Source organism: Euphorbia lathyris, chromosome 7 (genome assembly GCF_963576675.1).
Source record: "Euphorbia lathyris chromosome 7, ddEupLath1.1, whole genome shotgun sequence".
In the NCBI taxonomy this organism is placed as follows: Eukaryota; Viridiplantae; Streptophyta; class Magnoliopsida; order Malpighiales; family Euphorbiaceae; genus Euphorbia; species Euphorbia lathyris.
This window is the reverse complement of record NC_088916.1, coordinates 3633555-3660414: the sequence shown is the minus strand read 5'-3', so window position 1 is coordinate 3660414 and position 26860 is coordinate 3633555. Positions and strand designations below refer to the sequence as shown.

Sequence of the window (26860 nt, the reverse complement as noted above, 5' to 3'; positions counted from 1 at the left end):
CCATCTGGCTTCGGTTCAAGTGACAATGTATAAGCTTGTTGAGATATAAATTGATCCCCTTCAACAATGACTCGCCCTTGGTGTGTTGGCAAATGCAATGTCAAATGCTTCATTGAGATGAGCGACTCCGTTTCCGACAGGAACGGACGCCCCAGAATTATGTTGTAGGCCAATGGGAGATCAACAATTGCGAATTCTAGATCACCTCGCCATTTTAGATTCTTGTCGCCCATTTCTGTCTCCAACACCACCTGTCCACTTGTTTGAGATGATTGACCTCCAAAACCAGTTACATCCATGAACGTATGTTCCACTCGCTCGTCGTTAATTCCCAACTTGTTGAATGTAGTTCGAGTAATGACATTGCAAGAACTGCCTGTATCAATAAGGACCCGCTTAACGTCCCATCCTTCAATGGCCATCGTAATCACCAAAGCATCCGCATGCGGCTCCGTGATTCGCGCAAATGAGTAATTGAGGGCATCCCCCCTACGCGTGTTGCTTTTTCGCTGTTCACGGCGAGCCCTTTTTGTTGGAGGCTCATAGATCCCGCCTGCTATCACGTTAATCACCCCTTTTTTCTGCTTTTTTTCTGGCCTTGCTTCTACCTCATGCGGGAGCGTTGCTTTCTCATCGATCGTTTCTTTTCTAATGAATTGACTCAGTTTGCCCCTCTCAATCAGCTTTTCAATCTCCCTCTTCAATTCATAGCAATCGTTCGTGTCATGGTCGTTCAATCTGTGGAACCTGCAATATTTGTTAGGATATCGCCCCAAATTGGTTCGACCTTTCGCCTCAGGAAACTGCACATCCTTTTTCAGAGGGTTTTTCTCAATCCAAAGTAACACCTCATGACGAGTCGTGTTCAATGGTGTTTGATATCCCCCCCTTTAAAGGAACGATCGCTTTTTCGAACCAGATTACCCTTAGAATATGCTTGGCCTTGATGGCGGCGATTGTCCGAGGTGGATCTAGCCGCATCTCTTTCTCGCCGGGTTTGAGCCCTATGCTCCCTGTTAACATCGTCCACTTCCATGAATTCTTTTGCTATCTTCATGAGTTCAGCCACTGTGCGTGGTTTATTGCGGATGATTTCCTCCCGCATGCTCCAATTTGTGGTTCCATCCGCCATGATGTTGCGAATGCTCACGATATCTGGGTTCTGTAACCGCACCAGAATATCATTGAATGCGACTACAAATTCCCTTAGGGAATTATAGTTTCTCTGTTTGATCTCCTTCAGCTGCCTATCCGTCACATCCGCTGCTTTACAGCCCACAAACTTTGCACAGAAATCACGACTGTATTGATTCCAGTTGTGAATAGATTCAGTTGGTAGGGACCGAAACCAATCGAGTGCTGCTCCTCCCAAAGTGGTCGAGAACAATCGACAAATTATGCTTTCGCTTGCTCCTGCAACATCCATCAACTCTCTATAGTTTCTGACATGCGCCTCAGGGTCAGAATTTGGATCCCCATAATATTTAGGTATCGCCGGTGCTTTTATTCTGTGATCTGGAATAAATTCTCGCAATGATGGGGCAAAAGGCGAATCACTCTGCACCGCTGCTCTTGCCCTAGGTGTGTATCCCATCCGCTCCATCATGCTTCGCAGTTGATCTTCCAATTCAGTATTGGGTTCCCGCCGAACTTCTTCCATCCGTTGCTGATGAATTCTGGGTGACGTCCACCCGCCATACCGTGTCGTCACTTGTTCTCGCCGTGGGGCTAACCGCTGTCCAGTTATAGGATCAAAGTTCCAAGTATGCTCCCGCCCAGACATATTCCCTCTAGACGTCATCAACCCTGAATTTCCGTGGTCAAAGGGTTCCGTTTGTCGTAGCGGAAGAATTCCTTGCATTCCTGGCATTGGTTGGGATGACTGCCAGGTCGGATGGATCGTCATAATAGGATCTTGGTGTGAGTAGTGGTCTGGATGGCTATGTGGTGTCATGCGACTACTCTGACTCATCCAATTTGGCTCTCGAGATGGCTGTGGAAGCGGAGATATGGCAGGAATAGTTGGTGGTTGTGTGGAGATGACAACAGGTTCTTGAGGGGCAGCCGTTACGGCGGTATTGTGTTCAGCGATTGCAGTTAACAAACTAATCATTCGATCCCCAGCCGCTTGGCTCATATTCGAAGCCAAGACCTGTCCTGCCATTTGTACAAAATCGCTATTAGACATCTCCATCTCAGTTTGCACTTGGACCTCCAATAAGGGACTCAACTGCCCTGAAGGATTCGACGAGCTGGGTACCACAGGCTGTGTACTCGCAGGCTGCCGTGGACCTCTTGAGTTCGTACTAGCTGATCTGGTTGTAACTCCGGCCGTTCGTGATGGTTCTGACATGTTCTTAGGGTACCTTTAACCAAATGTTGGTAAAAAAGGTCCACCTTCACCGCACCAATGATAACTTGCTAGATTCGATTTGATGATCTTCGCCGCGGTTACCTGCAAAACAGAACCGGAGACAGGATCTCCGGGAAAACTCTCCGACGATCAAGTCAGTTTTATGGGAAGGTTGGTAAATTGATACTGGTATTGTGGGGAAAAGATGTGAAAAATGTACCTTCCCATTTGCTTCTATGTCCTTTTTATAAGTGTTCCTAGGTAACCGCCGGGGGCGGTTACTCTTTCCAGGCCACGTCCCTTACGTGGCTACAAACGTGGTCTCGTTTGTTTTGAGTGGGAGGTTTAATGCTCCGTTTAGGATTTCGGAGCGGTTACTCGTTTTACCCGCTTCCTTTATTCGGAGCCCGTTTGATCTTGAACCATGGGCCTAAGTATAGGTTGGGCCCGTGTTTATGATTCGGCCCAGTTTGGTTTCACGGATCATCATAATAATAATAACAATAATAATAAGGGTAAATAATTTATCAGTCCCATAATTTTTACCTGATACAGTGTTTAGACCCTTTTTTTGAAAAACACATTTTAAGATCCATGTCTTTTGTCAATATTAACCCTTTGGTCCTTTTATCTATTTTCTAGATTTTTAACCGAACATATTTTAGCTTTTAGGACAGCCACAACACAATACAAAATGACCATGTTACTCTGTTATTTTATATATGTTTGTTTATACCAAATATAACGGTTACAAGTCTAAAAAAACTACACAAAATGACCAAAGGGTTAATATTGGCAAAACTTATAATGTGTTTTTCAAAATAGGGAGACTAAATAGTGTGTTAGGTAAAAAATAGGGGACTAATAAATTATTTACCCTAATAATAATAATAATAATAAAGAAAAATTAAAAAAATAAACTTTGTGGTTTGGTCGATTTGCAAAGATAGTATTCATGGTTTAAAAGTTTACAAATAGAGGTTATGTGTTTTCTACCGTTTATAAACTCGGTCATTCCTTAAAAATTATTGTTGTGACTATTTATCCCAAAAGGGTGCGATTTAGAGCAATTAATAGGACTGATATTGCAAATTACCTAAAATACAAGGCCTGATTTTGCAAATTAACTAAATCACGAGTATTATTTGATCAAAAGATTGACTCACATATCATTTTATTGCAAATTCCACAAAGCACATAACTTTATTTATAAACTTTTAAACCACGAAGATTATCTTTGCCAGTTAAATCACATAATTTATTTTTGTAATTTTAACCTAATAATAATAATAAGGGTTAAGGTGCAAAAATGCCCCTAACGTTTTGGGTCGGGAGCATTTTTACCCATAACGTCTAAAATGGTGCAATTTTACTTCTAATATTGGCAGCGAAGAGCAATTTTACCCCTAACTTGATAATTTGGGTCAATTTTACCCCTATTATAAAACACAAATATTTTTGTTCCTTATTCTGCACCAATTGCATATCAATTCGATCCAAAAAAAAGAATTTCATGTTTTTTATAATTTAGTAATAGAATTGGAGGTTAATATTTATAAATTTGGTGAATTTTTTGAATTTTTTGCCCAATTTGTACAAAAGATAGTATTTTTTTTTTCATATCTCAACATATGTTTGTGATTTGTTACTGATAACATGACGCGTGCGTGAAGTATAGATGACAAGATTCATGACCGAGAAGACAGTTTGATGAATTATTTCTCAAATTGACCCAATTTATCAATGTTATGGATAAAATTGCATTTTGCTTCCAACGTTAGAGGTAAAATTGCTCCTGATCTAAAACGTTAGAGGACCTTAACCCTAATAATAATAATAATAATAAAATTGGAAAATTGAAGTCCAACATTCTCAGATCCCTGAGATATTGAATAATTTTTTGATAGGGATATTTTTGTATTTTATCCCTTTAATATTTAATATTTATACCTTTATGGATTTTGTTATTCCCTTTATAGATTATTATTCCCATTTATGGATTTTATTATCCAACTATATCCCAATTTAAATAAATACAATTGTTATATTTTGTTCAAAAAAGGAAAAATATCTCCATATTGTATAATTAATTACATTTCAATAAATGGGCAGATATTATTTTCCAAATTTAGTCAAAACATTCAAATCTCATAATAAATAAACAATCAAAACTGGATACATACAGATTCACCTTTTATTATTTCACATTACAGTTCTTCATTCTTAATATTACTTATATTCTTACAAGAATTGTCTCTTGCCATTGCAATTTTTTATTCCTGGTATTACAATTTTTCATTCTCTCTTCTTCTTCTCCGGGTTGCTCGATTTCCGAATTCAGGTATGTGGTTTGTGCAATTTACAGTTAAAAGATTTCTGAATCAATATGTCTATCAAAAAATACTTGTAATTTCGTTAATTTACAAAGTCTATATGACATAATATTTTAGGTTCTGTTAGTTAGACTGTGTTCACGGTTTCTTTATCCTTTCTATTCGTTGTACTTCTTTCTCTCCTTTTAATAAATTGGTTTTTACGGATAAGCATCTGGTGCCAACCTAGTTGAGATGAGAGGATTGCGCCCTAGGCTCGAGAAATCCGTCTTGTAGTTAAAAAAAATTTACAAAATCATACCTTATATATGCAATAATTTGTAAACTCAGATTCTTTCTTTACTCCAAACACTACAAAAAAAAAAGCTTTTTAGCAACAGAAATTTTAACTGTAGCGAGAGTTTTGACCACATCTAATTTTGTTAGTGACACGAATTATTGTAATTGCTAATTTTTCTACATTGGCGACGGTTTTTCTCAGGCGTCAGAGTAGGCTTTTTTAGGCATTACACTTATTTGGGTCCCTAAACTAAAGCTTCAACGTGAATTAAGACCTTGAACTATCAAAATCATCAATCAGACCTCTAAATTAAGCAAAAATCATCAATTGAGTCATCATCTTATTCTAAAGTCAGAAACTATGATTGTTTGATATAGACGGTAATAATTTATGTGTTGATTTCAAAATGAGTTTGTGGAAGATGGTCTCAAACTGTTTAACCAAATGATTTTTGATGAGACCTCAATTGGTGATTTTTTGTTAGTTTAAGGTACTAATTGATTTTGAAGCCTTAGTTTATAGAGTCAAATGGGTATTATGCATTTTTTTTATAAGGACCTAGTATTGGTTTTAAGCACTTTCAAGAAATGAGTTACTAACTGAAAATTGGTCTCTAATTTGTTGCTAAAATTTTCTAGTCATGGTAACGGTTTCTCACGAAATACCCAAGTTTGCAGACTGCAGAAACTACAAACTTCTATTTATAAACTTTTAAACCACATTTCTGATAGGGCAAATCAAAATACCCGAATTTAAAATTGGTTTCTATATTGTCGCTAAAATTTTCTAGTCACGATAATAATTTTAGACAAAATACTCGACTTTCCAAATTGCACAAACTACATATTTACGTTTACAAACTTTTAAACCACATATCTGACTTTACAAGTCGGGTATTTTTTTACAAGTCGGGTATTTTTTTACGTTACCCGTTTTCTTGATTTTTGATATTACAATTTTTCTCGGTATGACAGGAAGAAGACGATGACAGAACCAGACGTAATAAGCGAGCTCCCGAAGAACATAACGGATCAAATTCTAATAAAATTACCACAAAAAGAAGCAATTAGAACAAGCATTTTATCAACAAAATGGAGATACAAATGGCTATCACTTCCACAACTTATCTTTGATTACCCATTCAACTATAACTTCTCAAATCCAACTGAATTAACTAACCTAATCCCTCAAATTTACCAATCTTTACTTCTCCATAATGGTCCTCTAATCAACTTCAGTTTTTCAATTTCAAATTCAAATAATTTCTCATCTCATATAAACCATTGGTTACATTTCTTATCCACAATTAAAATTCAACATTTTTGCCTTAGAATTTGGAGAGGAAACCCCCAAAAATTATCATCCCATTTCTACTCATTTCAACAACTCAAACATTTGAATCTTTTTAATTGCATTTTCAAGCCCCCGGCCTCCTTCCGCGGGTTCGAGAATCTCGTGAGTCTCGAGTTTCGAAATGTGGTTTTCGTCGCTGAGAGATTCGGGATTTTCGTCTCGAATTGCCCGTTTTTAGAGAAATTAACCCTTGAAGGATGCCCGCATTTTTTTTGCTTGAGAATTAGTTGTCCCAATCTTAAGTTATTGTGTTTTAATGGGAGTTTTGATTCAATTAATTTGAAAAATTGTCCTAATCTTGAAATTGTTTCAATTGGGTTGAATGGTATGGCTGAAATTTCAAAGTATTTTATAGATAGGAAAAGTTGTAATTTAGTTGAGATTGCTTCTAGTATTCCTCAAATTCAAGAATTGTCTATTCATCTTCATTTTTTGAAGGTAATTTAATGAAAAATGTCCCACTTTTTTTTTATGGCATTACACCTATTTGAGTCCGCCACATAAAAGTTTCAAAGTCAATTAGGACCCTAAACTATCAAAATCATCAATCAGATCCATCAAAACCAAAAACCATCAATTGAGTCTTCATCCTATCCTAAAATCAGAAACTGTAACTATTTGATATAAACTGTAATAATCTTTGTGTTGATTCAAAATGGGTTTAGGGAAGAGAGTCATAAACTGTTCAATCAAATGATTTTCGATGAGGCCTCAATCGATGATTTTTGTTTAGAATGGGGACTCGATTGATGAGTTTTGGTTAGTTCAGGGACCTGGTTGATGATTTTAATAGTTTAAGGTCCTAATTGATTTTAAAGTCTTAGTTTAAGGAGCCAAATGGGTATAATGCCTTTTTTATTTATTTTGGGCTTAATGCATATTTACACCTTTAAACTTGGCAAGTTTTGCCTATTGGCATCCTGAACTTTTTAAATAACCTATCACACACCTATAGTTGGCTTTAAAAACCTATCACACACCTATAGTTGACATTAAAAACCTATCACACACCTAAAGTTGGCGCATTCGGACCTTCTGCACACAAAATCATTAATTTCTCATCTTTGACAGACGAGGTGGTCTGTCAAAGACGACAGATCAACGATTTTGTGTGAAATATATCCGAATGAGCCAACTTTAGCTGTGATATAAGTTTTTAATGCCAACTATAGGTGTGTGATAGGTTTTTAAAGCCAACTATAGGTGTGTGATAAGTTATTTAAAAAGTTCAGGGTGCCGATAGACAAAACTTGTCAAGTTTAAGGGTGTAAATATGCATTAAATCTTTTATTTGAATTGGGTATTTGATTTTTAGATGATAATTGATGTTTTGTTTGTGTTGTGGAATGAAGTTTTTGGCAAAGGGAGGAGTGCAGAATAGGCTTCCAAGAAGTTTGGAAGAACTGAGAAAAGTTGAAATATCAGATTTATGTTTTGAGAAGAAAGAAGAGGTTTCTTGTGCTCTTTGTTTGATTAGCAGTTCACCCAACTTGGAAAGACTTACCATCATAGTAAGTCTAAATTTACCTTTAATTTTTATAATTTTCTAATGTAGAACAATTTCGAACCCGGATATAATAGTGGAATTGAGTGTAACAATAAACTCAACAGAAATTTGTTTTCAGGTTCTTACCTAGACCAAAACGACATTGTTTTACCTTAGACTAGAGTAATATTGTTAAAAAAAATACACAATCTTTCATGCATTGAGGGTGCAATAAGCATCTTGCAATAAGAGTCTTAGATTTATTAATTTTCTTAGCTGAGCTCAAAATTACTCAATGCACGTTATCTGGATCCGAAATTTCTTCCAGTTGAAAAGATCAAAAACAAAAAATTTACTATTTCTTACGTTAGAGGTATATCTGCACTTAATGTTTTTTTAAAAATAAATATATCTCTTTTTTTATTACAAAGTACATATATATCTTTAACGTAAAAAAAAATGTGGTAGATTTTATTCTAAAGTTTTCTTATGTGTAGCAATTTTAGACCTAGGCAGTGACGAGCCTTTGATTGTTTTGAGTGTTAAAATAATCCCGACCTATATGAGCTAGGCAAAAACAAAAATGCTCCTAGCCATGCTAGGCCAAAAACAAAAATGCTCCTGCCCATGCAAAAACGACACTTTGGCCTAAGTTGGGGTAAAAAAAAATGCACAGATCTTTATCTATTAGGGTCCAATCAACACCTCGCAAATGAAGATGGTAAGGTGAACATGAGAAGAATCACCCCTATAACAGATGGTTCTTCACGACCGAATGTGCACTGGCACCATGTACGTTCTTCTGCCTCTGGTTTTGGGACCAAGTAAAAGTCTCATTTTATTGATTTTGAGCTCAAAATTACTCCGATTTGAAAACATTAATGACAAACTTTTACCATTCCTTACGTTCAGGATATATTTACAGTTTTACCATTCCTTACAAAGATTTTGTCAAAACTTTGCCTACATTAGTAATTTGATTAAATCTAAAATTAGATGAATTTGTGTGTTTATTTATAAATTTAATTTTATCCTATGAAGGCACAGACAGATAAAAATGCAGACATGGAAGGTGTAGTAGAGCTTTTGAGATGGCAAGATTTCTCAGAATGTTCACTCAATAAACTGAAAACAGTGAAGATGGAGGAGATAAGTGGAGTAGAGGCTGAATTAGAGTTGATGAAGTATCTGCTAGCAAATTCATCTAATCTTGAGATTTTTGAAATTTTGCCTATCAAAGATACTGACAAAGGATTTCAAATACTCAAAGAACTTATCAGATTTCGCCGAGCATCTGCAAAAGCTCAAATCATTTACTATGATGATCTGGTATAAGAACAAAGCTTGTTTGATTCAACTGTTAACTGATAACCGTTGTTGCTGGTGGCGGTTTGAAATGTTTATTGTTATTGTTAGCTAGTTAATTACTAATATTTGCTGATAACTGAAATGTTGGTTTTTTTTTTTCTTCTTTTTAACGTTTTCGCTATAAATAGTAGAATAAAAATGCTTCGTAGAATTGAGAAAAACCTACTAATAGTTATTTCAGAATGAAAATCATCCAACTTCTACCGACTAATAGAAGACAGTAAACATCTTACAACACCAACAAACAATAGATATAAACAACTAAACTAATGGTTAAAGCATTATTAACCCCTAACTTATCCAAAATGTTGATTTTCATCCCTAACCAATTATTTGGTAACATCTTCTCACCTATCCAAAATGTTAGTCTTATAAATCGGGTTTTTGTTAGGTATATGAAAGTTTCAACATACTTATTAAATTACCATATACATTGTTTGAGATTTTATCAATTTTGATAAGTCATGTAGCAAATGTTAAGGAGACAAAAACCTAACATTTTGAATAGATCAAATGACCAATAGTACTGCTATAAGACAATGAACCAGGCATGGTTCCTGAAACGTGTCTTATTAGTCCATGAACTTGTTTATAATGACAAATTACCCATCTAAACTTAGTTAAATTGACAATATTAACCCTTTTAAAATGGTTAAAATGATCTATTTACCCTTCTAGAGTTTCTTTTAGTGATGCACGTTTTAATTTGTCCAAATCTCTTTTCACTCTACTACGTGAACTTAGAAAGCTAATGAGAAATTCTAAGCAGGTTCAGAAAGCTAACAAAACACTTTTCAACTTCAAAGAACCAATGGTTTTTCCAAACAAGTTCAAAGGACATCCGATACACTAAACCTACAAGCAGCAGTTTGTATATATACACATGAAGAAAAATATTTCTTATAAGCAGCCGTTTATGGTATTTTAATGGATTAAAACTTTATTTGGTCCTACAGTATCAAAAATGTGGCATTTGGCACCATGCTATGATTTGGTAATATTTGACCATTGTGGTTTCTAATTTATGGCATTTGACCCTTGTGGCATGATTTGTTAACATTTGGCCCATCCAGTATCCGAATTTGTGACATTAAAACTTTATTTGGCCTCCTGGCATCCATAATGTTGGCATTTGACACTTGTGGTATGATTCGGTAACATTTGACCATTATGATATTCTAATTTATGATATTTGACCATTCTGGTATGATTTGGTAGCATTTGGCCCATGCGGTATTCTAATTTATGACATTTGGCCCATGTTGTCCCTGTCGGATCCGTTATCTCTGCATTTATCTAAGGGCCATATACCACAAATTAGGATACCACAAGGGCCAAATGTTACCAAATCATACCACAAGTGTCAAATGCCATAAATTAAGATACTACAATGGTCAAATGTTACCAAATCTTGCCACAAGGGCCAAATGTCATAAATTAGGATACCATATAGGCCAAATGTTACCAAATCATACCACAAGTGTCAAATACAACAAATTAGGATACTGTAATGGCCAAATATTACCAAATCATACCACATGTGCCAAATGCCAACATTATGGATGCCACGGGGCCAAATAAGGCTTTAATCCTATTTTAATGACATAAAACAACATCCTGAATTTCAACTCTTTCCATCATCACCTCTATAACAAGTCAAAAAACAAAAATGTTCGATTCATATAATCACACAGTCTCTCATAAGCAGCAGTTTATGGTATTTTAATGGATTAAAACTTTATTTCGCCCATTGGTAGCCATAATGTTGGCTTTTGGCACCTGTGGCGTGATTTGGTAACATTTAACCATTTCTGGCATTTGACTTATGATTTGATAACATTTGGCTCATGTGGTATCCTAATTTATGACATTTAGCCCATGTTGTCCATGTAGGATCCGCTATCTCTCCATCTATCTAAGGGCCAAATACCACAAATTAAGATACCACAAGGGTCAAATGTCACCAAATTATACCACAAAGGTCAAATGCCATAAATTAAGATACCACAATGGTCAAATGTTACCAAATCATAGCACGACAGTTCCAAATGCCACAAATTAGGATATCACATGGGCCCAGGGTCAAATGCCACAAATTAGGATACTATAGTGGCAAAATGTTACCAAATCATACCAGAGCTGTCAAATGCCAACATTATGGATGCCACGGGGCCAAATAAGGCTTTAATCCTATTTTAATTACATAAAACAACATCCTGCAATTTCAACTCTTTCCATCATCCTCTATCACAAATCAAAAGCAAAAAATTCAATTCATATAATCATATAGTTTCTGATTCTGATAACATCCATGTATAAAGAAAGTACTACTTAATGTAAAAAATGAAAAGTTAAACACTGGTCTTTTTCACTTAATTTCAGTACCAGTAATTTCAGTTCAGTAGTATTCAGTTCAGTCAAAAAGAACAGGACCTTAGTCTTTGATGAACTATAATAATGTAACTAAACTTTGCATTACAAAAATATAACTACTTTGCAATTGATGTTAATAAATCAATGCCTCAGATATCATAGTACAGTATGAACTTTTTAGTGTAAGCTACCAAATAAGCAAAAGACTAACCCTGGTGACTTTTCCCGTACCGGCACGTAATTTCTTCCCCTTCGATTAGTCTTTCCACTGCGTCGGAAGGAAGTCCGACCATCTCGAGTGTCTTTTCCCATAGTTTTTGTGAAGTGGCGGTGTTATGTGCTTCTTCGGAAGGATTGGTAGGTCGACATTCTTGAGAGATGAAAGCACATACAGGCCAGTCATCTGTTTTTAACATTTCACAGTATTCTGGTATCTGTGGATCTGTGGCTGAAAATAGTGAGCTCCTTGAACCTGAATCAATAGCAGGCAAACAAACATAAGGTTATCTATCCATGTACTGTTTTAAAGACCATGAAAACATTGGGGTCTTGTCGGGGTAAAAGTCTTGAGCAAAGAGCAAATCTATAGAATGGAGACTGAAAAATAAACTGAATCCTACATCGGAAATGGAGAGTGTGACTGAGCTAAGCTATGAGACCCAAATAATAGGACTTGGGCCAAAGCAAACATTATCTACATGGTATTGGGTAAGGCTACTACTATTGATATCAAATCTGACTCTCCAATGCATGTGTTTGGTTTGGGGACAAATCAGATAGAAGCTAGTGAGCCTGTAGCGACTAAGTCATGAGGAGCAGTACCAATGTGGAAGGCCTGACCAAGGAACGGACATAAAGGATGACAATGGGGTATGAATAATTGAATCCCAACTCGAAGATGGAGGGGGAGTGACAGAGTTGTATTAGCTGTAACGACTCAATCAAGAGAGGCATGGCCAATGTGGAGGCCTGAGCAAGGAACGGACATAAAGGATGAAAATGGGTATAAATAATTGAATCCCATGTCAAAATGGAGGGGAAGTGACGGAGTTGTACGTTAGCTGTAACGACTCAATCCTGAGAGGCAGGGTCAATGTGGAAAGCCTGAGCAAGGAACGGATCTAAAAAATGACAATGGGATGAATCGGAAATGAAGAGGAACGCCTCTGTCGTCTCTCGCCTCAAGTAACCAAGGGGATAGCCTTTTGAAACTATGCAATGAACTATTCTATTTCTCCGTCTTGGAAATTCAGTTTCTCATTTCATCATGCAAATGCACTCAAGCGCTAACACCCATAACAAGCAACTTTAATTGAATAAATAGAAATACAGAGATCACAAGATTCTAATATATGACTATGTTTGATAAAAGGTGTCTATGTTGCACGGACACGGAAATAGACACGGGAAACGTTATTATAAAAAACATAACTTTCATAAAATGGACACAGACATGGACACAGAAACGAAACACAGAGGCGCTACTAAAGAGGAGTATCCGTGCAACATAGGGTATCATTATTGTGTTAATTTAGAAGAAACATCCAACAACAGTTAGGAAACTGACCCTCTTGAGGACTAAAGATAAAATAAGGTATCAGGTGATAAGCTGCTTGAACAATTCTTGGAAGGTCCCTTGCCTGCAATCAGATAGATAGAGTTAAGATAAAGCTAAGACAATGTGTGTGACCATAACAGCAACAAAAAAAAGTGATGTATTGTATATAACAGTGTGCCTTCTTTCAAGATAAAAAAGAGAAATTGAAATCATGTGTGAGACTTACCACATTCGTATGGACAACTCCAGGGGAGACACAAACTACACTAATGCTAGATTCAGCGGGAAGGCGTCTATGGAGAACACTGCTAAACATCACCTGCATTGATGGTCACAAATACTTATTATCAGAGTTGATTTTAACTTCCAGCATAGACTGCAAGGTTCAGGAATAGAACTCTTGTGTTTTTTATTAAGACCTGCGTTTTTATAATATATGTTTGACTAACTTTATGTCAGTCATTGAAAATTAAATGTTTCTAAGTTAACTTTTTCAAAGTAATCATAAGATTAGTTTATTTATGATCAGAATAGGAATTTTGAAATTCTTTTCACAGATAGGATCATTATGTGATTGTGCATGATTGTAATTCTAATTCATCATCTGAAAGCTAATAGGGAGTCAAAGAAAATATGGGGTTCGTCTGTGCTGAGAAAGCTGGTTTATATCAAATTTAATTGGTAGATAAACATTAGAGCTATTATTTAGGATTATCATTTTGTTCTTTTTGATATGACGTTTTGTATTGCCAATGCACTTTTGAAAAAAAAATCTCCAAATTTGCCCTTGTTTATGGTAAAAGAGGTTTAATGTTAATGCAACCAATTCTAATTAAGCCATAATAATTAAAAAGAAATAAAAAACTTGCAAAGAAAGTAGAGTTTTATGAGAGAAATATTAAGGGTATGTTAGTCATTTTAATAGTCGAATTAATATTTTATTGGTCTCGGTGAAAAACCTTAAACGACATATATTAAAAAACTGGAGGGAGTAGCACATTTAAACTCAACATTTTCATTTACTGTATATTAATGGAAAAGCCTCTTTCAGTGTTCTCTCTTGCTCTCTGTAAATATGCAGACATATGCATACACAAGTGTGGGGGAAGGGATACAATGCAAAAGTAACACTTATTTCGAGAAAATAAGTTAAAAGAAGTTCAATCAACTAGAGAAAAATGTCAAGGGATATAAAATATCAAGTGCTAACCAGACCTGTGCTAACTTGCTGCTAGCATATCCCACTAAGCTTGAATACTTACGCTTCCCGGATACAACATTCATGTCTTCTGTGTCAACAAAGCCAACATAATGCATCTGCACAAGAGAAAACTTTTAAAGCCACTCCTAGATATGCAAGTGCAAGAATGTGATAATAACAGTATAAGAAATCAAGGTTCCATATGATGAAATATTTATTATGAACCAGTTACAGTATCTGATGAGGGAAACGCATTTTCAGTTCAAAATCTAAGCAAATTCACAAAGTCTCAACAGGGACAACATTATGAAGTAAAAGACTACATCAGATACACAGAGAATCAATAAACTAAATCAAACCCCATATAAACCGAACAATGTAAAACAAAACAAAAAATCACATTAACTTAAAATTATGTAAAAAAACAGAACAATTGTAAAAATTATAAAGGAACGACATGCACGAACAATTCATCCCTATAACAATAATGATAATCACCCAAATGAACTTGTCCAATACACTCCAAAAATTCCCTAAAGAAAATCTCCAAAATGACCTGAACCAGCCCTTAAATTCCACCTGTTTGAAGAGTCCACCAAGCTTCCAAATCTAGTGAATACATTCTTTCATTCCATCAATATTTCATGACTAACAACATGAATAATTGAACAAAGGAACAGTAAATGTTAAATGGCACAATTATATACACCACAGACAGGTATGTACCATTTGGCAACCGTTAGTTGCAAAATTTAATCATTCTTAAAGATGCTCATAAAATATATGTTGAAGGACAAGCATTAGAAATAGGCAAAATAAATTTTTATTGACCATCAAACTTACAACTGAGTTCACATTGATAATTCGGCTGGGAGAGCCTCTAAGTAGAGATGGCAAAAGCAATGTTGAAAGCAATGCTGGAGCAAGATGGTTCACTTGCATGTGTTCTTCATACCCATCCTTCGAGAACTTTTGTGGTTCTGAATACATTAAATCCAAGCATCAGTTATGGACGCCCAATAGCTTAAATGGCTGTCGGAAGCACATCAATGTACATAACAAATATAAATAGAAACAAATAAGAATCTCCAACATCTAAGAAGTAATTATAACAATGACTATATCAATAATTAATCCTCTGATAACAATTTGTGCAGTGTAAGCAGTAGATCAAGAGAGAAGGTGAAGTAGGGCTGCAAATTCGCAGGTTTAACAGGAAAAAAAAAAAAAAAAAAAAAAAAAAAAAAAAAATCCCTTTTCAAAACTCAATCAATTTGAAGTTCAGAAATTCTTTAAGAAAGCCAATTGTCGTCGAAGTTGTGCCACACATTACAGAAAATTGATGTAAATGTAACGTGTGTGTGAATGAGCAAGTCACTGTTGTTTAATGGAATAAATTCTGTAGCATATCAATCAAAAAGTCAAACACCATAACAATCAAAGTTCAAGTAAGGAACATTCACAAAATGATTCCCTTTGTAGAAACAATCACTGGATTAGATTGTGTATAAGTTTGGGAATTCAGAAAATTCTATCTTACAATGTATCTCAGCATTGTATTTTTCAATGAGGGATGGACTGTTTTTCCTCATTAAATGCATTAATCGGCATTCTCTTTATATCAGCATCCTTTGTAAGCAACTTCAGTATATTTAGATACGCACGCTTTTAGAAGGAAACATATGTAAGAGAGGTACACTCGGACAGCTTAAAATCTACATCCCACCAGATGGAGCAGAGAAATAAGTTTTTCAATGGATACACATTTATCAGCAACCATAATCTTTTTTAACCTGAAGACACCTTACTTCAAAGAACTGAATTGGATAATTGAACATTTTCTGAGTCCTTGAATGAAGTGATACCATAATATTGCATTGATATACCTGACCTTGTCAATTTAGGTTCTCACAACTTGACATTATACAGCATAAGCATTCCAGTATTCTGCCCTTTCCCAGTTTGACTATCCATTCAGATATCCTTCCTACTTGCTTCTATGACTGAAGTAACATTACAAAAAGAAACCAATAACCAAATCAAAAGATTGGACCAGACAACACATCTCACAGTTTGGAAGTTATAGGAACCTTAGTATTGGGTGAAGTCCTGCTTCATCTATTCTTTAGCTTGCTTATGAAGGGTACCCCATGTCTGTCTATTTCTGTCCCATTTTAGATTCTCCAAGTTCCCTCAATGACTGACCAAAATTTGCAAAAACAGAAACAACGAATTGGACTTGACAGCATTTATTTTTTTCTGTAACAAGGAGGTCAGGAGTTACTACTTTGGAATCTACATTACATGTCTAACAATTGCACATATCACAGCAATGAATTGAGGTGCATTAAATCATTGTAATATCTATAAACTTAAGCCAAAAAAGGCATAGACTTGAGTAGAGAAACCACACAAGTACCATTCAGCTAAAAGGTTTGAAAAAAGAAAAACAAACAGACCTCCAATGGAAAATATCCCGGCATTATTTATAAGAACGTGCAAAGGTCCTGAACGAGCATTCCATGCTTCAGCAAACTTTACAACTGACTCCAATGAGAGAAGATCAAGGTCCATCACCTTAACAAGAAAAACCATACACCAACCGTTCAAATTGCAAACGCAAAGGCAGAATTTCTGTTGCTTATTGTATAATATTACCAAAGAACAAACCAGAATAAAATTAGAGTCATATCATTCATTGATTAGTCGAAATTACCAAATACCTCAACATTGAGCGGAAGGCCTATACCCGACCATTCATTCTGCCATTTCTGGATTAATTCATTGCCTCTCTTCGTATTCCTAACTGCCATAACAACATGAGCTCCTCCCTCTGCTAATTGCCTATTAAATAGAAGAAAACAGCTTCACCAATCCATAGAAGAAGAAAAAATCGAGAGCGCGATACTCAAATAGTAAACTAACAACGTATTTCAGGTTTCCCTAATTAGAATTCAGAGTAACGAACTCAAACCAATGTACTCAGCATAAAGACTTGCATACTCAAAATCAAATATATTCTGAAAGAGAAATCGATATGAATGTTAAGTAATTCCGAATAATTTAGCAATATTTGAGGTTCTACGCTGCAATTTCAAATATACTCTGAAAGAGAAATTGATATGAATGTTAAAGTAATTCCGAATAATTCAGCAATATTCGAGGTTCTACACTGCAATTCCAGCTCCACGGGAAACATACAGAGAAATTGAATTAGGAAAAGGAGAAAGAGGATGATGTAAAGAAGAACCTGGCAATTTCAGAGCCGATACCACTAGTGGAACCAGTGACAATGCAAGTAAGATCGTTAACAGGAGGCAAAGGGAGAGGGTTTTGTAAGTGACTAGCCATGATTCTCTGAAAAAGCATCTCGTATATGACATACATCCATCCTCTAAACCATTCAATCCAGCCTAATTTCTCCTTTCTCTTCGAAGTTGAAGTTGAAGTTGAAGGTGGCTCCGAGGATGTTGTTGCCATTGCCTGAGGAGCTCGCTCAGATCTCAAGTTTTCTCACAGTTCGTTCACTGTGCTGCTCAGTCTGGAAGATATACGCAAAGGGACGAATAATGTTGAAATTAATATTCGTTTATGTTTCATGTTAATATAATATTCGTTTATGTTTCAGGTTAGTCTTTGTAAAGCAAACGCAAATTCTTTGTCAAATATACGGCTGAGAGGGAGCCGAGCAGCTCATAATGGACTCAGTGTTGGGCTCAATAAAAATGAGGTTGTTATAGCCGGCCTCAAATTTCCATCCCTAGTTCTGTGAAAGGATGAAAATGTTCTTTTAGGGATTGGGGATGGGAAAATGCTATTTTTTTTTGCCTTTCGGATACGCGGGCGTACGACTATTACGTCTCACCGTGTGGTCGGGTGTGACAGTCACACGCCCGACTACAAGGTGAGGCGTGTGGCTATCACGTCCGACCACACGGTGAGGTGTAATAGCCACACGCCCGCGTGTCGGGAAGGCAAAAAAAATAGACCTGTTATTCAATTAAACCCATAAATATCTGTAAACACTACACAATTTTAATTAAAACTTGTAAATACCATACAATTTTAATTAAAACCTATAACAATAATATAAGTTTATGAATAAATATTAACAAAATAAAAATTTAGTTAAACTAAACTAAACAAAATAAAATTTACAACAACTAAACTTAACTAAAATTAACAAATTAAAATTTACAACATAAAAATTTATTTAAACTAAATTAAACAAACTAAAAATAACAAAAATTTAATTAAATTAAACTAAATTTAAAAAATAAATAAATAATTGCCCATACACCACACGGGCGTCTGGGCATCACGTCGTCACCATTGTGAGGGCGTGAGGATATCACGTCGCACCACAGGTGACGGTGTATGAATATCACGTCGTCGCATATGGTGAGGCGTGAGGCTATCACACCGTCACCTGTGGTGCGGCGTGATGTTCATACACTGCACCAGCACCAGGGGTAACGGTGTGATTTCCACACGCCCCATGTCCCGATTCCGATTTCGAATAACAGCAAAATCTGATGCAAAAAAACGTTCAAAAAACATCAAAATCAAACGGAAATACATATCATAGGTCCCTTTCCGCCGATCCATGTTTTCGTTGATAAATTAGTTCGGATTAGATTAAAGAGAGTTTAGGTTGTTTGAGAGGATTTGAGAATTCTGAAAATTGTGTAAAGGGTATTTCGGTCTTTTCACGGGGCTAGGGGTGGGAATTCAAGGCTATGTATAGTAATTCACATAAAATTTGGATCGTATTCGGCTTTATTTATAAACAAGATGAGTTTGAACATCGTAAAATTTGGCTCGAAAGCTTGCGAATAGGTACAGTTATAAGTTGATGAATTAAGTTCGATTATAATATTTGTGAACACGTTCGCAAGTAAATTTGTTCAATTTTTAAGGCAAAAAACATATTTCATTTTTTGGTTCATTAAACCATTGATCTTTTATTTTATTTTTTTTGAAAGAAACAACAATATTATTGACAAATATCAGGAGAAAGAATAGAGTACAAAAATGGAGGGGCAAATTGTCACTCACTACGGTAAGGCACAGAACTAACTGCTCGGGCTAGACAGTGAGCAGCACAGTTCGCTGACCGTTTAACAAAAGAGATAGATACATCATCTAACTGTTGAATACAAGTTGTAAACATATAATTCTATTAAAAATACATTATTAATTTCATATGTATTTGAAATTATTAAAAAAAATACGGTTTTTACAGTTTTCCTATAAAAAGGTCTTAGAGCTACACAAAGTAATTGAGAACATGTTTGAAATAAAAAAAATGATTTTCAAAACTGAAGCTAAATAAAAAAAATTGTCTAATACATCAGTTGCAATTTGAATTTGTCCAAAATGGTTGATTGGCCCTCTGGACTTATATGTTGTCGCATTAGCACTACAAACTTATTTAAAGTGTCATGATTAAGTTCCTAAATCTATAAAAAAAAATTCTATAAAAATATACAAAACAGAAAGTTGATTTGTTTCAAAGACTTAAAATCACGAATTAAGCCTTCGTTTTTTAAGTTTTGAAATTTTTTTACGGATTTAGATAAATTGCAATTTTTATCACTTCAAACAAATTCAGAGGACAAATACACCAATGTAAGCAAGTTCAAGGGATCAATAGATCACTTTAAATAAATTTAAGTTGCCAATATACTATTTTAATTAAGTTGATGAGACTAGCAAGACACTATATAAATTCAAGAGGCGAATTAAACTTTTTGGAATTTTAATGTATTAAGCCAAAATATTATCATTTTAAGATCCATGTAAAATGAATTGAATTTAAGATTTGTTTTAAAAGTCGGAATCCAACCGATTTTGCCCAACTTTATATCTATTCTTATTTGGATTACATTTTTTTATCATTTTGTTAAATATTTTAAATTTATTTAGTAATTAGGATATGCGGAACAGTGATCCGGGCTCTCTTCGGGGAGTTCCGAGCTCCTCGGGGGTCGTCTTTGTGCGGGGAGCGTTCCCTGGGAACACTCCGACGATCAAGACAGTTAGATATTCAAAGAGGATTTATAAAGGAAATATTCGAGAAGATATGGGGTTACCCGGAAGGTTCATTCAAGAAGTCCCCATTTCCCTTCCCTTGTTAGGGGTATTTATAGGAGATTGGTGTGGGCTCCCGGGCCCTTTGTCACGGGCACAATTTCACTCGGCAACTGAACCCCGTGCGGCACTAGCAATGCTAACTCGGAATGCTAGTCAGCCTACCCAAAACCTTGCTAAGTAATGTGGCAAAGCAAGATTGAATGCACAGCGGAATACTTTTAGTGACAATGACAGAATGTAGCAAAAGATAAGCAAGTGAGGAAGAGAGTTTCTTATTGATACAAAGAATAGCTTTACAGAGCAATAAGAGATACAATTTCAGTGTGTTTGTACAATGAGCCTAGTCCCCTATTTATACTAGAAATATGCTGATGGTGTGGCTGACATCAGCAAGTCAGGCTGCCCATGTGTGCCTACCAGCCACTTGCCTAATTCAGAATGCCTAGGTGGTGATGATGTCACTTCTGTTTGCCCATGTCTTCTGGAGCAGTGCTTGTAATTCACAACCCTTGGGAGTAGCTATAGCAAGTGGCCAACTTGTAGGAAGCAACTTGGCTGAGTTGGCTGCTGGTGGACCCACTGGCCATGCTGGCTGGTTCTTGCGGGCCCGCCCACTTGGTACCTTGCCAATTCTCCTAATCAGCAATACTTCTTCCGTGTCAAAAGAGAACCATAAGCTCATACAGCCCCCTTGAATGTTCCTAGACCATTGGCTCGTTGGTTGGATGGTCTAGTTGTGCTCGGTGACCCTGTTTCAAAATCTGTGGTGAGTGGGGCTGGGCAGTGTCTGCCGCCCGAGGGTCCCGAGTTGGTATAAGACACACTATAGGGGGGAAGACACTCTCTGCTCAGAGTATCGCGCCGTGTTGCCTGCTGCTACAGTAGCGTTGCCTAGCCTCATGTTGGAGTGACTTGACCCGGACGTCACATTCTCCCCCACTCCAACGAGCAACGACCCCGTTGCTTCTCGGTGGTAATTGTCCAAAATACCCCTACTGTCCCACAAGCTAAGTTCGTGCTCCCAGCTTGCCTCACTATCCGGAAGTCCCTTCCACTTGACGAAATACTCGGTATAACTAGGATGGCTGCCCCTAGCTTTGATTTTCCGATATCCCAATATTTCCGCCACCTCGTGGTCGTGCTGAGTCGTGATGGCTGTTGGCTGCCGGTTTGACTCATTCCTGCTCGGATCTTCCTGATCTTTGTATTAGGGTTTGAGATAGCTCACATGGAACATTGGGTGTAGTTCTAAATGAGACGGTAATTGGACCCTGTAGGCTAGCTTGCCTACCCGTCTTTCCACCGGAAACGGCCCCTCATAGCGTCGCACTAACCCCTTGTGCAACTTGGCAATCCGTCGGCTCTGATGGGGAAGTAGCTTCACCATCACCATATCTCCTTCCTCAAACTCCCGATGCCGTCTCTTGGCATCTGCCCACTTTTTCATCTTCTTTGCTGCCTTGGCCAAAGAAGATCGAGCCAGCTCTCGGCTCTCTTGCCAACTTTTGGCAAACTTGAATGTTGCTGGATTAGGACTTTTGACACCGACACCGATGTCTTGAGGCGTAGTTGGCTGCTGCCCCATCACGATCTCAAATGGACTCGCCCCTGTTGATTCACTCCTCTGCAAATTATATGAGAACTGGGCAATGTCTAACAACTTCGCCCAATTTTTCTGATTGGCACTCACGTAGTGCCGCAAGTATAACTCCAGCAATGCATTCACCCGTTCGGTCTGGCCATCTGTTTGTGGGTGAAAACTCATTGAGAAATTCAACTCCGATCCCAACAATTTGAACAGCTCCGTCCAAAAACGACCCGTGAATCTGGTGTCCCGATCACTCACGATCGTCCTCGGAATGCCCCAATACTTCACAACGTACTTGAAGAACAATCTAGCTGCATCCTCAGCGTTGAATTTGGTCTGCACCGAAATAAAAACCCCGTACTTGCTGAACCGATCCACTACTACCATGATGTTACTACATGCCTCTGATTTTGGCAGGCAAGTAATAAAATCCATTGAGATGCTCTCCCATGGCCTCTCTGGTATCGGTAACGGTTGCAACAACCCGGCTGGCTTGTTCTGTTCGATTTTGTCCTGTTGACATACAAGACACGTTTTCACATACAACTCTATGTCGTCCCGCATCTGCGGCCAGTAGAACGTTCGCTCAATGAGAGCTTCTGTTCGATGAACTCCTGGATGTCCTGCCCACTGAGAATCGTGACACTCCTTGATCACCGTCTTTCTCAGCCCTTGCCATCTCGGAACATAGACCATGTTGCCTTTGGTGAGAAGTATCCCATCTTCCACCCAAAACCTGCGAGTCTTACCACTCTCGGCTAATACTTTCAACCTTTTGGCCTGTGGATCATGTTCTAGGCCCTCACGGATTGTTGGCATCCACGGAAACTCTGGTTGGGAAAGCGCTGCAAGCTCCCCCTTTCTGCTCAAAGCATCGGCCACCAGATTGGCCTTACCCGGTTTGTGCTCCAAGGTGAAGTCGAACTCGGCCAAAAATGCTTGCCATCTGGCCTGCTTCGGTGTGAGCTTCTTCTGATTTAGGAAGTAGCTCGTTGCCACGTTGTCCGTCTTTACTACGAACTTGGAACCCAATAGATAGTGCCTCCAAAGGCGTAAACAATGGACCACTTCTGTCATTTCCTTTTCGTGGATGGTGTATCTTCTTTCGGCTTCATTCAACTTTCGGCTTTCATAGGCAATTGGGTGGCCATCCTGCATGATAACTCCCCCAATGGCGAAATCGGAAGCGTCGGTGTGTACTTCGTACGCCTTCCGGTGATCGGGCAGCGCCAGGACCGGTTCTTCCGTCATGGCCTGCTTCAGTTTATCGAAAGCTGATTGGCACCTATCACTCTAGTTCCACGTTCGGTCTTTCTTCAGCAAATCGGTCAGTGGGGCGGCTACTGCTGAGTACCCCTTTACGAATCTCCGGTAGTAATTGGCTAGGCCCAGGAAAGACCGGACCTCCGTCACCTTCTTTGGTGGCTGCCACTCAAGGATCGCCTGCACTTTTGCTCGATCCATCCGGAGCTTGCCTCCTCCAACTATGTGCCCCAAGAACGGTACTTCTGGCTGGGCAAATGCACATTTCTCCTTCTTGACATACAACTCGTGCTCCCCGAGCACCCTAAAAACTTGTCTCAAGTGCTCCGTGTGTTCCTTCAATGAGCGGCTGTAAATCACGATATTGTCGAGATAGACGACTACGAACTTGTCCAGGAATGGCCGCAATACCTGGTTCATCAATGTGCAAAAAGTGGCAGGAGCATTTATGAGGTCGAACGGCATCACCAAAAATTCATACGACCCGTACCTCGTGACACAGGCTGTCTTCGGCACGTCTTGTTCGGCTACCCGCACCTGGTAGTAACCTGATCTCAAATCCAGCTTGGTGAACCATCTTGCGTCCCCAAGTTGGTCGAACAAGTCCGCTATTAGTTGGATTGGGTACTTGTTCTTTACGGTCACCTTGTTGAGAGCTCTGTAGTCTATACACATCCTCAACGACCCGTCGTGCTTTTTCTGAAATAGCACCGGTGGTCCATAAGGTGACTTTGACGGCTGAATCTGACCAGCCTCTAGCATCTCGTCCAACTTCTTCCGCAACTCAGCAAGTTCCGGCGGTGCCATCCTGTATGGTACTGCCGCAATTGGCGCACTCCCCGACACCAGCTCAATTCTGTGATCCACGTCCCTCTTCGGTGGTAGCTGCATTGGAAGCTTCGGTGGCATGATGTCCGCAAACTCGTCTAGAACATCTGCTACAACGGTGGGAATCTCCTTCTCCAAGACTCCCTCTGATTCTTCCTTGATCGCCACAAGGAATGTTGGTTCGTCCTTCTTCAGCCCCTTGGTTACCTGCATCGCAGACAAATGTTTGGATTTTGGAACATTTTCTCGTGCTAATGGCACCATACATGCGTTGCCTCTCTCCAGGATACACATAGCATCAGCGGATGGGAATGTCGCTGCTTGGGCTTTATCGAAGAATTCTATCCCAAGGACAACTTTATAGTCGTCCATCGGAACCACGGAGAAGTCTAGCTGGCCCTTCCACGTGCCGAGCTTTACATCGACCCCTCTTGCTACGCCAAAAATTGCTTTTGGCCCTGAGTTGACGGCCTTGAGCCATCCCTTCTCCTGAGCATACTTCACACCCAGGCGCTCTGCTTCTTTCACCTCCAGGAAGTTGTTCGAGGCCCCTGTGTCCACAAGAGCTTTGATATTGCTGCCCCTGATGCCTACTTCTACAAACAGGCGTCCTGGTCTTACTGCCTTGGCTACTTCAACCTTGGCTTGAATGGCTCCTAGGATCTGTAATGACCCCATGTGGGTCTCTGGCTCGTCACCTGTCTGCCTCTGTTCGTCGCAATTGTCCATGGCAGCTATCTTCTTTGTCGGGCACTCCCTCGCCTTGTGAGGACCTTTACAAAAGAAGCATTTTATCGGAAAGTATTTACCCTCCTCTTTCGGCTTGGAGGTGGAACTGCCGTCTTTCCCCTGCGGCTGTTTGGTTCCGTTGGTCTTGAAAGAGTGTGACTTCTGTCTGTCTCCCCAACTCTTTCCCTTGCCTTTGTCGTTGTTTGTCTTAGGCTTGTCCTTCTCTTGACGGAACCCATCTCGGTGGATATCTCCCAAAGAGTCAGCAACGCTCATTGCCGATGACAAGTCCTTACTATCCCGAAGCTGGATCTTCTCCCTGGCCCAATTTTGCAATCCCTCCATGAAGAGATAAAAGGCCTCTTCCTGCGGGTAGTTTGGCAACTCCAAAAGAATATCCGAAAACTCTTTGATGTAGTCTCGGATCGAACCTCGCTGCTTGAGATGCCTGAGCCGTGCTCGCTTCTCGTACTCCCGAGATTCCAGATAAAACTGGTCCCGAAGTTCCTTCTGAAACTCGGCCCACATGTTGATGGTGCAAGTTCCTCGCTGGATCTCTTGCTCCTTTCGACGCCACCATACCATGGCCGTCTCGTTGAGGTAGAGCGGCACAGCATCTAACCTCCGGGCATCCTCCACGATGCCAAGCGCTCGGAAATACTTCTCCAAGCTCCACAAGAAATTATCAATATCCTTAGCGCTCCTGGCTCCTCCATACGGCTTCGGCTTGGGAACATCTAGTTTTTGCGTTGTCGAAATAGATGATCCGTTGGAAATACCGCTGAGAGCGAGCTTAACCACGCCCAGCTCACTCTTTGTCTCAACAAGCTCCCTGTTGGTTGTGACTAGCTCGCCAAGAATCCTCTCCACTTCTTGACGCAAGGAAACAACTTCGTCCTCTAGCATCCTGGTCCGCTCCTCGTTTTCAGCAGCTACCCTGTTCACCTGAACAAGCACTTCTTCCTGCAACTCCTCCTTGTCGAGTTCCTTAAGTCACTGTTCTGTTTCGGTGAACTTCTCCAGACCATCGGTTAAAGACATTTCTACATGGTCTAGCCTACTGCTAAAATCGGCAAGGACATCCCTAGACCGGGATCGGCTCCTGGTCTTCTTTGTCGCCTTTGGCTCGGTCTGAGCCACAGTCACGTTCGTCTCCTCACTATTTCCAGACATTCTCGATTGGCTGGATGAATTCGGATCCGTCGCTAAATCTGTCGGTATAACTTGGGCTCTGGTACCAACTGGTCATGCTGGCTGGTTCTTGCGGGCCCGCCCACTTGGTACCTTGCCAATTCTCCTAATCAGCAATACTTCTTCCGTGTCAAAAGAGAACCCATAAGCTCATACAGCCCCCTTGAATGTTCCTAGACCATTGGCTCGTTGGTTGGATGGTCTAGTTGTGCTCGGTGACCCTGTTTCAAAATCTGTGGTGAGTGGGGCTGGGCAGTGTCTGCCGCCCGAGGGTCCCGAGTTGGTATAAGACACACTATAGGGGGGAAGACACTTTCTGCTCAGAGTGTCGCGCCGTGTTGCCTGCTGCTACAGTAGCGTTGCCTAGCGTCATGTTGGAGTGACTTGACCCGGACGTCACACCTTGGGCCTAGTCTTGGGCCGGGAAATATATATATTCTGAACCGCGAACATGTATGTCGAGCATTTCATGCGATTTAGCTATTTGAAGGCCTGGAGTTGATGTGGTTGTGTTTTTTCGATATGGTAGAAGTGGATAGTCGATTGTTTCGACTATGAGGAAGACCCCTTAACTTCCGTGCTTTTTGAGTTAGGGGTTACAGTTGTAGCATTGAATGCGATAGTTATTGCCCCCTGCATGCGCCGCCATACGTATTGAAAAGGGTGTTTTACCGGCGCTGTCACTTTATGCTGTGATTATAAATAGTGGAGAAAAGGCTTCCCCTTCTTTTTTGCTTGCGATTTTTATTTGGGGGCCTCTCTTGTTTCTGGAAATATCTTGAAGAAGAAAACCTGCCTATCGTACTGCGGAGTTCGTTTGTTCGGATTTAGGAGGTGCCTGGTAGCGCAGTGTTCCTCGT

The 26860-nt window shown here is 39.0% G+C and overlaps 2 protein-coding genes across 2 annotated transcripts; one reads left to right on the top strand and one right to left on the bottom strand.

Moving 5' to 3' along the window:
- Positions 1–4565: 4565 nt before the first annotated feature.
- Positions 4566–9236, top strand: LOC136201143 (F-box/FBD/LRR-repeat protein At1g13570-like). Its single transcript, XM_065991727.1, has 4 exons — positions 4566–4694; positions 5941–6757; positions 7672–7830; positions 8847–9236. The coding sequence occupies exons 2-4, from the start codon at positions 5951–5953 to the stop codon at positions 9138–9140; spliced, it is 1260 nt and encodes a 419-aa protein (XP_065847799.1). The 5' UTR covers positions 4566–4694; positions 5941–5950; the 3' UTR covers positions 9141–9236.
- A 2253-nt stretch (positions 9237–11489) lies between these two features.
- LOC136234759 (dehydrogenase/reductase SDR family member FEY-like) lies at positions 11490–17914 on the bottom strand. Its single transcript, XM_066024229.1, has 8 exons — positions 17556–17914; positions 17029–17149; positions 16765–16882; positions 15149–15285; positions 14320–14421; positions 13331–13423; positions 13114–13186; positions 11490–12018 (listed from the first exon to the last, which is right to left on the bottom strand). Exons 1-8 carry the CDS (start codon positions 17783–17785, stop codon positions 11753–11755), a joined length of 1140 nt encoding a protein of 379 aa, XP_065880301.1. The 5' UTR covers positions 17786–17914; the 3' UTR covers positions 11490–11752.
- Between the last annotated feature and the right edge of the window lie 8946 nt (positions 17915–26860).